At 42.1% G+C, this 16,961-nt stretch overlaps 2 protein-coding genes across 3 annotated transcripts; one reads left to right on the top strand and one right to left on the bottom strand.

Moving 5' to 3' along the window:
- The first annotated feature begins 674 nt into the window (after positions 1–674).
- On the top strand, positions 675–12,129 carry tada1 (transcriptional adaptor 1). 2 transcript variants are annotated; one of them, XM_080778442.1, is made up of 8 exons: positions 675–870; positions 5,245–5,336; positions 5,425–5,490; positions 5,779–5,873; positions 7,369–7,581; positions 8,550–8,701; positions 8,966–9,122; positions 9,887–12,129. In XM_080778442.1, the coding sequence occupies exons 1-8, from the start codon at positions 818–820 to the stop codon at positions 10,037–10,039; spliced, it is 981 nt and encodes a 326-aa protein (XP_080634568.1). In that variant the 5' UTR covers positions 675–817; the 3' UTR covers positions 10,040–12,129. The 2 variants fall into 2 exon arrangements, with proteins under 2 accessions (XP_080634568.1, XP_080634567.1); XM_080778441.1 differs by lacking the exon at positions 675–870 and adding an exon at positions 4,404–4,484.
- A 491-nt stretch (positions 12,130–12,620) lies between these two features.
- On the bottom strand, positions 12,621–14,651 carry LOC308325760 (transcription factor Jun-like). The gene has a single exon (XM_080778439.1). It carries the CDS (start codon positions 14,311–14,313, stop codon positions 13,228–13,230), a length of 1,086 nt encoding a protein of 361 aa, XP_080634565.1. The 5' UTR covers positions 14,314–14,651; the 3' UTR covers positions 12,621–13,227.
- Between the last annotated feature and the right edge of the window lie 2,310 nt (positions 14,652–16,961).

Here is a 16,961-nt window from a genome sequence, read left to right as displayed (position 1 = left end):
TGTTTTTAAAAGTGCCTTGGAATCAACCATAGAATAGATATAAAACTATGTTTAATATCAAATTTATTACAACAAGGGTATCTACTCTCTGTGTCATCATCACAGGAGATGAGACTGGTTTGATACATCATCATGGAGTGTAATGTACTTCACTTATTTTGATTAATGTTGTTATGAGACATGACTTAATTTGTCTATCTTTCTGACTGGAGTTGGAGCCAACAGACCCTCTGCCCTAACTACTCAGTCAGCTGTTTTTTACGCCCTACTTACTGAATTGTGAAGACATCGGAAAACAGAAGAACCTCACATCCTAGCTGGCCCCGCTAGGAGCAGCATGAGTTAATTTGTTGAAATAGTGTCCCCTGTGCACATGGGACAGAAAAAAGAAGCCGAATAAATGACTTGTCGTTTATCCAAAGAACAGAGAAAACTGAATTAACATTTTTACAGTTGAGCTCAGAGATCAACTGTACATCACCAATAAACTGCAGACATTCATCAACCACTGCCTAAGACGCATCCTCAGGATCTTCTAGCCAAACCGCATCAACAACATCAACCTATGGGAACGCACCAAACAAGAAACAATAGAGATACAGCTGATAAGGAGAAAGTGGAGCTGGATTGGTCACACATTAAGAAAAAACAAAACAGCAATAACTAAACAGGCACTAACGTGGAACCCACAAGGAAAACGGAGCAGAGGGACACCCAAAAACACCTGGAGAAGGAGCACAGAGCTAGATGTCAAACAGAAGGGGTTCAAGGGACTGACGTGGAAACAGCTGGAGAGGATGGCGCAAGACAGACGAGGATGGAAACGACTCAATGGCCTATGTTCCGAAAGGAATACAAAGGCCTAAGTAAGTAAGTAAGTCAGAGATCATTGCACTCATCTGCCTTAATTTAATGTAAAATGTGAATGGAAAAGTAAGAATGTGATTCTTTGGAATGGATGATGCCTTCATACACAAAGGCAACATGTATGTGTGCTGTGCGCACGTGTGTGTGTGTGTGTGTGTGTGTGTGTGTGTGTGTGTGTGTGTGTGTGTGTTAAGGCTGTACCCTAGCCCTTATACTTCGGCAGGAATTTTTTGAAAAATGATACAAAGCAAAATCCTCAGTGTTCATTTGTACATTTGTAACTCTGAGAGTACATTCGTCAGTTACATTTGCACTCTCTCAGAGCTGAATAAAAACTATTTGTGTTTTTCAATGTAGTGGCCAGGATAGGGTTTCTGAAGAAGTGAGGGCTTCTGGGAAACTCGCATTAGGTGAGGATGGACTCAATCATATGGCTGTGTAAAACAGGCCACCGTAGCTTGGAGGCAGTCAGGTTTGGGATTGTTCTCTGAGTTAAAGTAGGATGACATCCTCTGCTGGGATGTCATTGTCTACTTGTAACAAAGGAAATGCTGTCCCAGTTCCTGGAAATATTGTGATCCCCAAGAACTTGAAAGGTTCTGTGGGAGACTGGACGGAGAGATGGAAGTTCAGGGTTGAAGGCCACAGTCATCTCTACGCTGCTAAGTCCCGGATGTCGACTGTCTCTGTGCACAAATGTAACCAAAGTTTTGACCTGTTTTCACAAATGTAACCACAATTTGGACCTGTTTGGTTACATCTGTGCACTCTCAAGAGTTACAAATGTAGGAATTAACTAGATGAGTTTTGATTGGTTAAAGATGCCTATACTCAATTTCAATCCAGTTCTCAGTTCAGTCTTTGGTGTCTTTAAATCTCATACATTTAATTTAAAGTGTTTTGGTGGTATCTACAGTATTGTCTTTACTAAAGACATCCTAAACTAAAGCATGCATTATCTATCTCAGTTACAATAATATCTTTTTTGTGAGGTTAGGTTAGCTATGTCATGTGAATATTAGTTTTATTCATTTCTTGGACTGATTTGAAGTTATATAAACACTGTTGGGGGGGAGGGAACAATTACACCTGAAACAGCTGGCCCTGTTTATTTTGTGATGTTTTTGATTGATGTCTGTGTGTGTCTTAGGCATTAATCTTTTTGGAAACAATACAGTAGCACCTGTTTTTGAATGTGTTAGTTTTGAAGAGCAGCACTTCCAAGTTTTTATTCTTCTTATTTGTTATTTATAATTTTTTTACTCCAGGGGGAATTGGTTGAAAGCCAAACTAAAGTTAAAAATATCTTTAAAACTGGTGCAGATAATATAGCCTGGGGTCAACTTAGTTGTAATACATTGATTGATTGACTAAATTGTGACACATTTTAACATGGCCTATTTATTTTGATATATGACAAACAGAAATTAAGCGATCTACAGTACAAGCTCACGTGTCAAAGGCTATTAGCTTGTATCCATCTGATATTGATTTGACACACATTTTGTTTACGATTTGCCCAAAACAAAGACACCAGGGATAATGGTTAAACAAGTCCATACTGAAGATAATTGACAATTGCAAGAATTAAATTAAATCATTGGAAAAAGTGAGTTAAACCAAGCATGTGGCATAAATTGTTTGTGAGAGGATAGGATACTGACTCATAATCATAACACCATGCCCCTGTCCTGTGTGAGTAAGAGCAGGGGTTGACTCACAGCTGTTGCATATTAGAGCAATTTATTCTTCTACTTTTCTGCTTTCTCACTGAGTGGAGACATATTACAAAGTAAACAAGGGACGTATTGACGAGGGGGCATTGTCAAAGGCTATTGCTCAGACTGTCTAGGTAGATTATAATTTTTTGTACGGATGTAACTAATAATTTATTATTAGTTATTTATTTAAAGGTCACATTTACTATGAAATCCTGCGTCTCGCATCCGTCACACCACCATATATGGTTGCCAAATGCCAATCCATGGCCTTGATCTCCTATGACGATCACGTCACTGACCCCATATCCCTGGATAACCATACATGGAGAAGACTGGATCATCACCTAGATCTTCATATATGGAGCTGAGCCGGCCAGCAACTCTTGTTGATCTGACCTCATCAAAACACTCAAAAAACACTCTATATAATATGGCCAGTACAGAATTCATTCCATATGTTGATCTGACCCCCCATGCCAAAGCGCCAGCACTCGCCCAGTAGTCTGCCGTCAGCCAGATGGATACGCGCATGCAAGGTCGCTTCTCGCCCTCAGGGTGTCTTACTGGTTTAGGCTATGTAATATAATTCATTATGTTGATTGATTGATTGATTGAAGTATTTATTAACAGTTTGCAGAATTACAGTACATTTCAAGCACAACTCAATACAAAAACTGTTAACTGTGAGTGGACGACACCATAAAGCATTACACTTGTTTACAAGAGGGGCCACAGTTTTCAATTCATCATAACATTTAGAGACGTACAAATATACACTTCTATATAGCCAAAAACAGGAAATCATCATAAAGGAGGGAAAAAAGGGGGAAAAAACAACCTACAGTGAGGGGGGAAAGGGGTGGGTGGGGGATTGAGATTTTACGGGGGCCAGTTTCGAATTGCAGCCGTCCGTAGGTGCCCTTTGAAAGCGGTTTTGAAGGAGGCAAGGGATTCACATGTCTTAATGACAGTTGGTAGGGCGTTCCACATTTTTGTGGCATAGGAGCGAAATGAATTTAGTCCCATGTTTGTGCCGAATCTGGGTTGCACATGGTTTGTTGAACTCCCTCTGGTGTTGTGGGTGTGGACTTCATTGACATTAAGGAAGTATAGACAGACAGGTACATGGGTATGTTGGTGAATCTTGTGGACCAGACACATTGCAAGATGCTGCACTCTGTCGTCAACCCTAAGCCATTCCAGCTTGTCAAAGTGGGCAGGGGTGAGGGGGGTGAGGCCCAGTAGTAGCCTGACCAGTTTGTTTTGGGAAGTCTGGAGCCTTGTTGTTTTAAGGGCCTCATTATGTCACTGTGATGTGACATAATTAATTATAATACATACATTTTGGTGAAATGTTCAATCAATAATCAATCAATCAATCAATCAACCAACCAATCATAGTTTCTTACTTTCTTTCTTTCCTCGAGACAACAGAACCATTGAAAACCACAACCTCTAATGTGTTCAGAATCAGATAGATAGGAGAGTAGCCTCGGAAACAGAAACCACAGGCGTATTTTTAGGAGAGTGACTTGACAGTACACCGTTTCTACTAGATACGCTAGTGCCCTCTAGCTTTGAAATGCGTTTACTACTCGTATCTAAGCACCGTGCCTCACTGCCTCCTTGACCTTCAGATTCTACTTTATTATGTATTACGGTTACGGACAATGACATAATAAAGGATTTTACTCATGGATACCGGTAGATCACTGACAATTTGACAAATAAACCTCAACAACAATGCAGAAAAAACACCGGTCCTTTAAGAAGAGGGGAGCCGTCGCTGAATGATAGCGTCATTTTCATGTGCATAACAAAAATGGCAGCCCATGCTAGTGAGCTTGAGATTGCAAAGAAAAACTTAACCGATGCCATTGGAGATAATGTTAAGCAGTAAGTACCAACCGTTTTACATCGTTGATATGCGGTTACTGATGATGGTCTAATACATGGAATAAACGTTTTACCTACCGGTATGCTTGTTCATCCTCTGAGGAGACTGCGACCACGTAGCATATGCTAATATGCTGCTATAACGTCTGCTGCATTCTGAACGAGCTGGTTTAATAGCAGTGGTGCAAAAAATACTAAATAAAACGTTTTTTGGTTTTTTTAGAGTAAAAAAAGTATCAACACTGCAATGTAGAAATACTTAAAAATGTACTTGAGTAACTAAAGGTACAAAAGTATTGTAAACGAAATGTAAACTATATAGGGCTGATGTAGCTCTGGTCCATAGTACTCCATAAGTACTCCATAGCTCTAATGCATGTTAGGGACCAGTTTTAAAATAATTGTAGTGTAATACTAAAAATACAATATTTGGATCAGAGATGTAGTGGTGGAGTAGAAGTAAAAGTATTGGAAAAGTTCCACCACTGCATAATAATAATAATAAATGATGATGGCAGTGGGGCTGAACAGACTTTTAGTCTGATTGCTTATGCATGTGTGTGGCATCAAATGTACAGACAATTGGAATATTTGTGTTCATATTATGTTCCAATTTTCAATCAAAAAACACGTTAATCGCAAGTGTGAGAGAGAGCGAGACAGTGTGTGTGTGTGTGTGTGTGTGACAATCGACAACTTAACTGTTGTAATCCTGACAGCCATGTGATTATGTGGTGTCTAACTTTGTTTTTCCTTGCAGCTACTGGGCAAACTTGAAACTATGGTTCAAACAGAAGATCAGTAAGGAAGAGTTTGACATTGAGGCACGTCGCCTGTTGGCGCAGGATAATGGTAAGTATGCAGACTTTTGATACAATGACTAATCTTACTCCCCTCAATGACTGATCTGTTAAATTATGTTAATTGTTTATTTTCTTAGTTCATATCCACAATGATTTTCTCCTGGCAATTCTCACGCGCTGCCAGATCATTGTCTCCACACCTGGTAGGTCATGTTTTCTCAAAGACACATAATTATATTATTAATATCAATAATAATTTGAGTAGTTAAATGTTACCCCAGGCTCTGCAGTCATTTCTGTATAACATCTTAGCTGGAGTGGCTGCCACCCTTCAGTGTATATCAGATGAATTGTGCTATAATACACCACCTAGGGATGAAACAAAAGTTTACCAACAGTGATATAACTCAAGGGGACTGCAGTGTTGGTGATTTACTGAACATAGTGTAAGCCTGGGTATTGCTTTAATATTTAATCTTTTTGTCCTCTAGATGGCGCAGGTTCTTTACCATGGACAGGTGGTTCTGCCTCAAAGCCAGGCAAACCAAAAGGAAAGAAGAAATTCTCTTCTCGACAAAAATTTGATGTAAGAAGTTCTCAATGTTGGGGTAAAGTGTGTCGTCATCTTAAGTAGGGCTGCTGCAACTATCAATTATTATATCAATTATTTAAATTAATCCAATAATTATTTTTTAAAGTAAAAAATGCATCAATTAACCACTTAAGTGTTTTATACATTTTATTTATTTATTTGAAAGGGACAACGCTCATTAATCAACATGTCAGTTTTCACATCAAGAAATGATGTCGTGCATGATTAATTCAAATCTATTCTACATTGTACATATATTTGAACTATTGTAGAATTTCTTTCGTTTGTGCTTTTAGCGTAGATTGACATGCCCATAAGATTTTTATTGTCACTGTATGGAACATGCAATAAAGGTTTGTTTAGTGCATTGGCATCCACTTAGCCTATTTACACAGGAAACCTCTTTTGGGGTAGTTCTTGCTATGTAGATCATATTTTACAATTGATTAGTGCGATTAACTGTATAGCATTGTGCTTCTATCTGGAAATCTCAGTTTACACATGTGTGATTGAAAATTATGACTTTTATGACTGTGCTACTTTAAACTTTGACATCTTAAAGCTTCAATCTGTAAGCTTCATGTCTGTTTCTCTCCCGACACAAAGAGCAATTTGCCAGTGTCCAATCTGTACCATCTGCTTCAAATAATTATAATTTATTCAGTCAGTTACAGTAGGTGTCTTACTGTAACTGACCCCAAGGTCTAATCTCTCAATGGATGAGTAGGGAGACGCCTCCAACCACTGCAAATGTGATAGTTATATTGTATTAACCAACATACTCCACCATACAGATTGGTTAAAATAACCTATACATTAAAATAGTTCAAGTTCTTTATTAGTGTCCCTGGGGGGCAATTTGGTTTACAGCAGGTTTGAAATGTAAAAACAGTGGAACACAGACATGAGACAGCATAGGATAACATGGCATGGGCACATCTGTGCAACCGATAAAAAGGAAAAAAAGAGCAGCCAACCAAGTACAGTACAAAGTGAAGCATCATAAATTGACATCATAAAGTGCTATGTACTAAAACCAACACATACAGGAGAAAGAAATAAGGGAATGTATGTACAGTAGGCACTATAGAACTGTATCATCAGGCTTTTGTCCACATTAAACCTAGCCTATTTTCTTAGGCAGTAAAGGCGTTGCTGGCCCTTCTTGCACAATAAGTCCCACATTGTAGCTTTAATGTTTGCTTAAATGAACAAACTAAAATACTGTACCGCTTGAACCCCAGCATCCCTATTGCATTCGGCAAAAATAGTAGAGAGTCTATTTTTGTCGAAGAGATTTGGTGTCGACGGAAAAAGCAATGTGTTGATCCAAGTAACTCGGGTTACTTGGATCACTTTGTGCCGTGCTGCTATTTTTCTTAAAGAAATAAATAAATCTGGCAAGTGTGAACTACTGACTTACAAGACATTTGCAGAATCCGTTATTAATTGGTTCCAGGTGTGCCTTTTCCCCTGCATGTACCTGTAGCATCGCTTCCAGCCCCAGAACCCCCTGAGCGCAGCCCAGCCCTTCAGCCCGCGGGAGGTTGGTGGCGAGGAGGAGGAGCTGCGTCTCAGTGCCCACACACTGCTGCTGCCCACACGGGGCCAACTGGAGGCCCGCATGATGGTGACCGCCTTCGAGCTGGGCCTGGACAACGTCACAGAGGACTCCGTCGGCTCCATGGTCTATGCCGTCGAGGTGTGTGTGTCGGTGTTCATTTTGTTGACTAAAAGTCATAAAGGGATAGTTCAGAAATGTAAACTTAAGCTGTATGAAATACTTGGTTGCAACTGTATTCATTGAATCCCCGAGTCCTGTGGTGGGAGTTCTGCTCTGGTTTTGGTGAATATTAAGTAATTCCGGTCATTTTGTGGGGGGCACAGGGGGCACACATTAAAGTAAATTAATTCACAAAACTAGTGTAATTTGTATTGTTGACCTATTTCTATCATATAGTGCAACTTTCGTTCATTTGTTACCCCTCTATCACACGGAACTATGTTTTTGTGTCCATATCACTACGCCAATTTTCTTTCCATGTGAAAAAGTGCACTAATATTTTCAATTAATACAGTTGCAACCACTATATTAATGGCAAGTAACTAAAGTAAAAAAAAATTGAACTATCTCTTTAAGGTTTTTGATATTTAGTCGACTAAGAGTGTGTGTGTGTGTGTGTGTGTGTACACTTGCTTGGTGATGGAGATGGGTGTCTCATCTGTCTACTTATTAACAGTTTGAGGGCCGCTAATTGTTTAATCCAGTGTTCCACCGTGCGTAAAACGCTATACCCGACATTTGTTTAACGCGTTTAATTCGCCTTTTTTAAATAATTAAAAATAAACGGCGGATTTATCCGGGACCTGATGACGAGGCCGTCACCTTATGAAACCGGAAATCAAGTCATCATCTGGGCTGCTAGGGCTTCTGGGAAATTGAGCCCAATGCAAGTGAACGGTCTCATCATAACAAACCATCGAACCATTTTTCGCCGGATTTTCGTGGTTGAAAGCTGCAAATACTTCAGCGTATGCTCCAAAGGTAATAGAACAATCTCGACAGCGTGGAATATTTGATTAAAATGCGGGTAAAGCGTTTTATGGAGTCAAACTGTTAAGTATGACTGCATCAGGTCAGGCGTGGCTGATCTTACGTTATCATTACAGCACCACTTAAAAGATGTCCTGACAGCTGTTGTCATGCGGAGGAAGGCTTACAGGCTACGTGACGGTCACTTCCCTTATGCATTTGGTAGTGACGTCACACCACAGCCCTATCTGAAGAACAGCCTCGCCGCTTACCACACTGTTACAGAATGGTAAGGGCAACTTCCATCTGCTGACTCCTCTCAAATTTACGTTTGATCCATCTATTAACCCATTTTGACCTGAGATCAGATTCTAAAAATGTCTTCTACATCCTGACAGTTTTCTGAAAAAGCTATGTTTCTATGTCAGTCGTTCTTCGATTTTTCAAAAATAGCTAAAGCATAACGTAATGCTAACACCAAAAGGGGTTCCCGCCCAGAATGGGTTAATTCACAAACCCTGTGTCTGTCTGTCTGTCTGTCTCTCCCGCCCAGCCCGCCTCCAAGCGCTTCTCTTCCTGCTGGCCCTCCACCTCAGGTGTCACCTGACGAAGCCGAACAGCAAGCCGCTCTCCTATTGGCTTGTTCTGGTGACAGTCTCCCAGCACCACTCCCTCCAATCAGCATGTTTGATCTCTTGGAAGCGTTACAGGTGAGGTTAACTTTATGGTCAGTGAATCTCAATCCCCCCCCCAATTTCTTTTTGTGTATCCATTATAATTATTCATCGTATACAAGACATAATGATAATTTATGTTGTATTAGTGACATTATTACTGAGTACCTCACAACATTTTGTCTGCATTAAGTTCCTGGAAATCATTGCAACCGGGGCACTACAGTAGCTACTAGCTAGTCAGTTAATAATATTAATATATAAAATGTAGCACTTTTCAAGATGCTTTACATGGGGCGGAGAAGAAAACAAAAGAAAAAACTTCAATGCGGTGGTGAACACTAAAAATAGGCTAAGCCCAAGAAATTAAATCAATAAAAACTGGAATGATGAGAAAGGGTTGAAGAGGTGCGTTTTGAGAGCGGTTTTGAAGGTTTGGAGTGTGGGGGCTTATCTGAGAGGGAGACTATTGGGGAGTGCATTCCACAGAGTTGGGGCAGCAACTTGGTCCTGGGGATCTCTAGGAGGTTGCTGTCACCAAACCTGAGGGAGCGGGAAGGGACATGATGTTTCAGGAGGTCGAATAGGTATGGGGGAGCCAGATTGTGCAGTGCATTGTAGGTGGTGAGTAGTATTTTGAAGTGGATTGTTTGTTTGGCCAGGAGCCAACAAAGGTCTTGGAGGACTGGTGTAATATGGTCTCTCTGTTATTACATTACAACTCCCTCGTTGAGTTCAATGTCACTTTCCTCTCCTCTCTGTCCTAAACGGCAAATATATATGTGTCATTATCCTGACAGGTTCACCACGATGTGATGCCCTCTCATACCATGTACGCACTGAACATGGAGCGCATCCTGGCGCGGTTGTGGCACCCCAGCCACGAAGAGTTGGAGCAGGACCACGTGCACCGCCAACGCCTCGCAGCAAAGGATGGCGTCCTCGTCAGCTGAGATGTGGTTGTACAGACCAAAGACAAAGCAGGGGTGTGATCGGGTACACAGGAGAACAGAGTGGGACTTTGTGTCTCCCCTCCAAAAAAGAACAAAATTCCCGAAAACGCCACCAAAAAAGAAACTACATCTCCGATGGTCAGGCAGATAGAGAATAGTTTGAATATTGAGGGTAAAGACTTTATACCACAGATGGGTAAGAAACCCCAATCACTAACTAACGTCAATGCTGTCTCTGGCTGGTAGGTTTGTCTACTCCACTGTTTCCCCAACACTGGGTCGGGTCACATTTGTTGGTCGCGGACACATTTTTTGGGTCCCTATATTTTTGGTTTCCTACCGTTTTGTTTTTGTTTTTAATAATTATTATTTCAAATACATTTTCCAAAAACATTCCCCCCAAAAGCTTGTAAATCTGCTATTTTCACTAGTTTGGGTCCTGGGCAAACATCTCATTTCTCTTTTCGGTCACGGGCAAAAATGTTTGGGAACCACTGGTCTACCAGCTACACTCTTGACTGGTAGCCAACCACATATTAAGCTAGGTTGTATTCTGAAAATACAGTTTGTTGGCAAAATAGCGTAAGTGGTCGTTGAATTTTAGGATATCAAAGTATCTGTGGTCCTAGTTGGACTTCACACTATGGATGTGCACTTGGGACCACTTGGCAGATGTTGTGGTAGTGTGAGAGGATCACCTAACCGTTCCCGGGACCGATTGAAGTGTACTCAGATACGGATCGCTGCAAGTGTACTCTGGTGCGGAAGAATCGAGGCCAATGTGAATCATGGCCAGCGGGGACCAGGCGTATTCAGTATATTCAATAACAGTTTGAATCAATCGGACTCAGTGAGAATGCCCCCTCAAGGTGTCTTTGAAGTGGTATTTGCTACCTATAATCCTTATGCCTGATTTATACTTGGTTGAATGCTGCTTCACACACCTGGAAAATAAATAGCTGATCTACAGGCTCACAACATCTTGCATTGTGACTTGTGACAATGAGCTTGTAGATGGGCTATTTTGGGGGCACAGCACTGGCGCATAGCTATGTACAGTATAAACCAGGTTTTACTTTGACTGAGCAATAACTGATGTGAAATGGACATTGGCTGGGTTTCCCAAATGACATTATGCGTAGGGAGTATGTGTGTGGTTCAACACAACACCCCTTTTTTAACAACACCCCCTTTCACTGTGAACATGGATATTCCGTGCATAGATGTACCACGCAATGGTAGGCCTGAGGCCTACCATACCAGGCCTCATTTGTGAAACCCAGCCATTAAGGTTCCATTTGTACACTGTCCGTTAGAAACTTGTAAGGGTCCATTTGGTTCCTAACTATCGGTTAATTAGCTGGGGACCCCTTGGAACTCTGTCAAGGGCCTCTGCTCGTCTCTGGACCCCACTATGAGAACCACTTGGCTATATAATGGTGATTAATATGAGGTTGGCCAGTTGGTGTAGAAACCTTCCAATATGTGATGTCGATTATAAAGTTGGAAAATCTAAATTGTGTTTGTGACCTGCATAATATTAAATATAGCTTGAAAGAAGCAGCATTGCTGCTACGTTATCTATGTTATCTCCTGACCAAAATGTCTACACATGTTTCTTAACACATCAGGTTTGTTAGACATGGCTCAAGCAGGTTCTCCTTTCCTGAAGGCTGTGATGAAATCCTAGGCTGCTGTCTTGTTTGGAATTGTTTTTCTTACTCCAGCGATAGCTTTGACCCACTGTATCTGTGTAGTTTGACAACATTCTGGATATTTCTCAGCATACCTGTACTCTACTCTGTTTCAAGAAAGCAATAAGTACACAGTGATATCGTCATTAACTAAATGGTCCAATATAGTTGCACATAAAGCCAGCTTCATGCCAGTCTCAACATTTAATTTGAGAAATTAAATATATTAAGCCAATGAAGGGGCATCATTGATGATGTTGCTCCATGTTGGATGAATCTACATGAATGAAATGTTTTGATTGAGCATTGGTGCACCTGAACCATACCAGTGTAGGCTGTTTGTGCCCTGTTTAAAAACTTTAAATGTAATTAAAAACGTCTTTATATTGTATTTTACTTCCATGATTGGTCTTGTTGTACATAACATTACCTGATAAAATATATTTACTATTGAATGTTAGAAGTGTTGAGGCCATATTAACATCATTTTCAAACACATGACTACTGTACATCTGCTTAAGCAATGGCACATATTGGATTTGGATGATTTTCTTTTTTAGAGTTAAGGGTTCCTCAAGGAATCACTGCTATGTGTCTTTAAACTGCTTTAGCGGGTTGCAGTATTTTAGGCACACCCACCCATCATGGGGAGTGACGCCCCTTGAGAGCGCCCTTGCCATATATGGGCTCGCTAGCTGCTTATTTCCGACACCTTGCTGTCCAATCAGAGTACAGTGCCCAACCATTACACTATACTGGAGTGACTCATTGTCCCGCCCGCCCCAATGGCTCGTAACAACAAACACTGCATGTACTGTACTCCCTTCTTTAATTATTACTTAAGCCCTGACATGTTGTCTTATCGAATAGAGACAAGTACTCGCATGTATATGTCCAACGTTTTATTTTATATGTACAATTCTGAAGTGCTCATAAAAGACGTAAAAATTGTATTACAAAGTATTATTTCAAGGTCTAACAATGTTACACATATCACAAAACTAAACATTGCATGTAAAGGGTTAATTAACAGGTAATGCTGTTCTGTCTGTCAGTTAAAAGCCACACACCTTCCTATGAGTCAGTCAGTGTCCTTGCGTAAAAGGTGTGAAGCATTGCTTATTAATTTATTGTTGTGTTGATAATCTGTACAAATGGTCGCTGCTGCTGGTGAGAAAACACTGAGTGCTAGACTCGAGTCTATTTACATAATAACTTGCTCTGGACAGTGGAAGAGAAGGCTCTCTACACTGTGTCACACACTGGCCCACAAAGTTTCTTTGTCGCCTGTTCTGCATGGTGCTGTGATTTGGTCCCCAACACGTACTGAAATGTCTTTTATTTTACTGCCATTTGCACACACTTGTAACTCTGAGGTGAGGGAGGGTGTAAAAGTGGAACCGAGTGGATTCGGTTCCATTTGTACAACCACGGTGAACCACCATCGGGAGTTGTACTCAGTACTTATGTCTGTGTTGTGTGTATTTTGGCAGCTCAGTAGGCCTGGAGCTGCTGCGTCAAAATGAGCTGGCAGCCACTGTTCACATGGTCCATGACCTTCTGTTTGAGCAGGGCCAGCTCGTCCCGCAGGACGTTGGCGGAGGAAACCAAATCCGTGTGTTGGGTCTTCAAGTTTTTGACCCTGTCCTCCAGGCGAGAGATCCTCTCCAGCTTCCTTTTCCGGCACTTGGACGCGGCCACCCGGTTCCTCAAGCGCTTTCTCTCGGCCTTGATGCGCTCCTGGCTCTCCATGTCGATGGGGGACAGCGGTGGCGTGTCGCCGGACATCTCGGGCACCGTCTGGGGCTCCTCTTTGAACGCGTGGTGGTGCTGGTGGTGATGATGATGCCGCGGAGGAGGGCCGCGCTGCTGCGCTGCCGCTACGGCCAGCAGGGGGTCCATGATGTGGCTCTGGCCCTGCTGCTGGGACGGGACACCCGTCCCGGCGGGGTAACTTGTGTTTGAGTGCCTCTCGGCGCCGGTAGGTGCCGACGCAGAGCTGCTGCTGTTGACGGCCCGGTTGAAAGTAGAAGTGCCCAAGTTAGTATATTCCGGTGGCTCTGCGCGCACCGTGCAGCTGTAGGGTGGTATGTCGTCTTCGGACATACTAGACGCGGGGGCCATGTCGTCGTCGCCGCTGCTGGTGGTCTGGGGTGCCGCGTTTGCGCCCTGTGCGTCAGAGCTGACACCGCCGGGGGGCATCGGCATGTGCTGCTGGTAGTGGAGCTCCGCCAGCGCCCGCACGAAGCCCTCGGCGAAGCCCTCCTGCTCGTCCGTGATGTTCTTGGGACAGAAGAACTGGTTCGGGGTGGGGGTCGTCAGCCCGTTGCACGACGCGATGATGAGCCGCTCCAGTTCAGGCGAGGCCAGCTTCAGCAAGCCCACGTCCGGAGACGTCAGGATGTCGATGGCTTTGGAGCGCAGATGGGGTCTGAAGTGTTTCGGGTCGTTTAGGTTCAGTGTCATGGTCTGCTTGAGGGTCTTCGGGTTGAATCCGTACCCTCCCATTCCGTCGCGCTGAGAACTATTTGAGCCGTTGACAGATTCGTCATAGAACGTCGCTTCCATCTTTGTCGGCATAAAAATGTCCTTTATTATCTCGAGGGAAGGCTTTCGTTCAAAATTCCACGCATTAAAATCTTCTCAGAGATACAGATTAGTGTCCAGTAACAGCTTTGGGTAGAGTCCACCTATTGTTGAAGTTCAACTCGGTTGGCAACTTTCTAGTGTCCCTGGAAACTTTTCTTTGTGTATAAAATGTAACCATCGACAAAAAAAATAAGTTCCACAATCGACTACCGTCAATGTAACAATTAAAATATCTATTCGAATATGTTTTTTTCATCTAATAAATGTAGCCAGCGCCTAGGCGGTATGGTGTAGGCTACTTTCTATCACTTCCAACGTGGAGTCGAACTTTATCCACTTCTAAGCTGCAGCTCCACTGAAAATAACAATGATGTCATTTCTACGGCTCCTCATTGGTTCAAGATGACTTGCTGGGCGGTACATTCCGTAATGACATGCACGTTGCTCCGACAACCAGACATAACCCCGCCTCCCGCGATGGTTTATGGGATTAGGTAATGCATAAAGCGGAGCGGTGTACTCTGGGATTACGTAGTGTTTTTGAATATTTAGTTACCCGCTCAATTATGATACCAGCCTAGAGCACACTGTCCAAATGCTGGTCTGTTTAATGTCATATTATTCTATTCCCCTCTCTCTCCCTCTGTGCCTGCGTCAATGGGTAACTATAAAAGTCAGAGATATCATACAATATAAAAAAGGCTGTTTATTTCTACCCAAAATAAGTAGTATTTTAATTGTAAAGATATACCTGCAGTCTACAGAAAACTATATACCTGTGTGTGTGTGTGTGTGTGTGTGTGTGTGTGTGTGTGTGTGTGTGTGTGTGTGTGTGTGTGTGTGTGTGTGTGCGTGTGCGTGCGTGTGCGTGCATGCGTGCGTGCTTGCGTGTGTGTTGTATGCTATAGCTTGTTTGTTTTGTAAACATACTGTAAATCTCATGTTAAGGAGTTTCAAATTGTTCATCAACCCTTTTAAAATGCCTAACACTTTGTCTTTGGCCTGTCTATGCAGGGGCAAATTAACCTGGGGGGAAATAGAAAATGACCCCATTTTCTATTGTTTTACCGTGTTAATTTGTTTCACCTTAGGGCCCTTGACGGTTGATGTAAGACAGCACTACTGGCTCAAGAGGCTCTGAGCAGCCATTGTCCTCTCCACCACTGGTACACTGTAGTCCGGTCTATCTGTCTGGCCTCCCCTTTGTATTATTCAACACATTCTCTTCAAACCAACTATAAATAAGTTAACAGAGCACAGCTCCAGACAGAGTGGTGGCTGGCTGCTTGAGGTCGGCTCATGCAGTGGTTGTGAGATGACATACTTGTCTTTGCAACACAGCAGCAGAAAGTAAATTTTCAGTGGTTGGTTGCATGTTTTGGAACTTTCCTGTCCTCCACAACAAATGTTAGTGATGTACAACCCCCTTCCATGCACGCACACACTCACTCGTGCGGGCGCACACGCACGCGCGCACACACACACACACACACACACACACACACACACACACACACACACACACACACACAGGCATGCACAGACAGTTCAAGGTGTATGCAGAGGGTATTCTGCACTTTCTGCACTCCACATGGCATCGATTGATTGAATACATTATTATCATTTTTTCAGAAATGTAAACAGCAAGGTACAGTCAGTAAGATATTTAGGCTAAAAGGATAACACAAGCGCAGGGGACATGTTTCCATTGTGGTCCTATGTATTCAATTCATCAACATAGCATATCAATAACAAAATAATACATCACCAACAAATATAAAACACTACAATTTACAATTTAAGCATTTAGCAGACGCTCTTAATCCAGAGCGATTTACATTAAGCAAGAACAAAAAAGCATGGGAATACATCACATAAAAAGCATTTATCATGAAACATGCGTAAGCTAAGAAAGTAACAGTGGAATATCTATATAATGAAACTATACATATATACTATACTATGCTATATGTACAAAGGACAAAGGGGAAAAATAAATCAGATTTGGCAGTGAATGTCACATCCTTTCTATGGGAAAATTGAATTTACTTCCCCTTGTGGTCGGATTTTCAGGCCTCATTTCACAGGGATGATAGTGTCAGGGAATTCCACATTTTGGTGGCAGAGTAGTAGAATGAGAATTTTCCCATGTTTGTTCTATAAATGGTTGGTTTGCTCCCTCTAGTATTGTGGCTGTGGGCATCGCTCACTTTGGAGACATAGTTAGTCAGGTATGAGGCTTGAGGGTATTGCCCCTTTGACGATCTAAAAAAATCAATCCCATTTTTGAGGGGCGCCAGCACACAGGTTTAATGTTTGTTTTGTAAACGCATTGACAATGAAGGGAAAATGTACGTCATAATGTGTCATTTTAACGTCATATTGTCTCTTTATTGTTAATGGCGTTTGTGTTTGCACCGTACGTTTTACATCACCTTTACATCACCTAATCAACATGAGATAGACTTTAATATGTTAGCGCCCCTCTCACACGGGTGTCAACATGAGTTACATGTAAAACATACCTGATTGTATACACAGGTTTAACGTTTGTCTTTAGCGCCGCTCACTTCTCACAGGTGTGATTTTTAATTGCTTAACCCTGTCTTATACCCTCAGCCCAGACCAGCAACATGGCC

Source organism: Protomyctophum bolini (genome assembly GCF_963924005.1).
Source record: "Protomyctophum bolini genome assembly, chromosome: 12".
In the NCBI taxonomy this organism is placed as follows: Eukaryota; Metazoa; Chordata; class Actinopteri; order Myctophiformes; family Myctophidae; genus Protomyctophum; species Protomyctophum bolini.
Note: the sequence above shows the minus strand (reverse complement) of the source record. Positions and strands in the feature narration are given on the sequence as shown.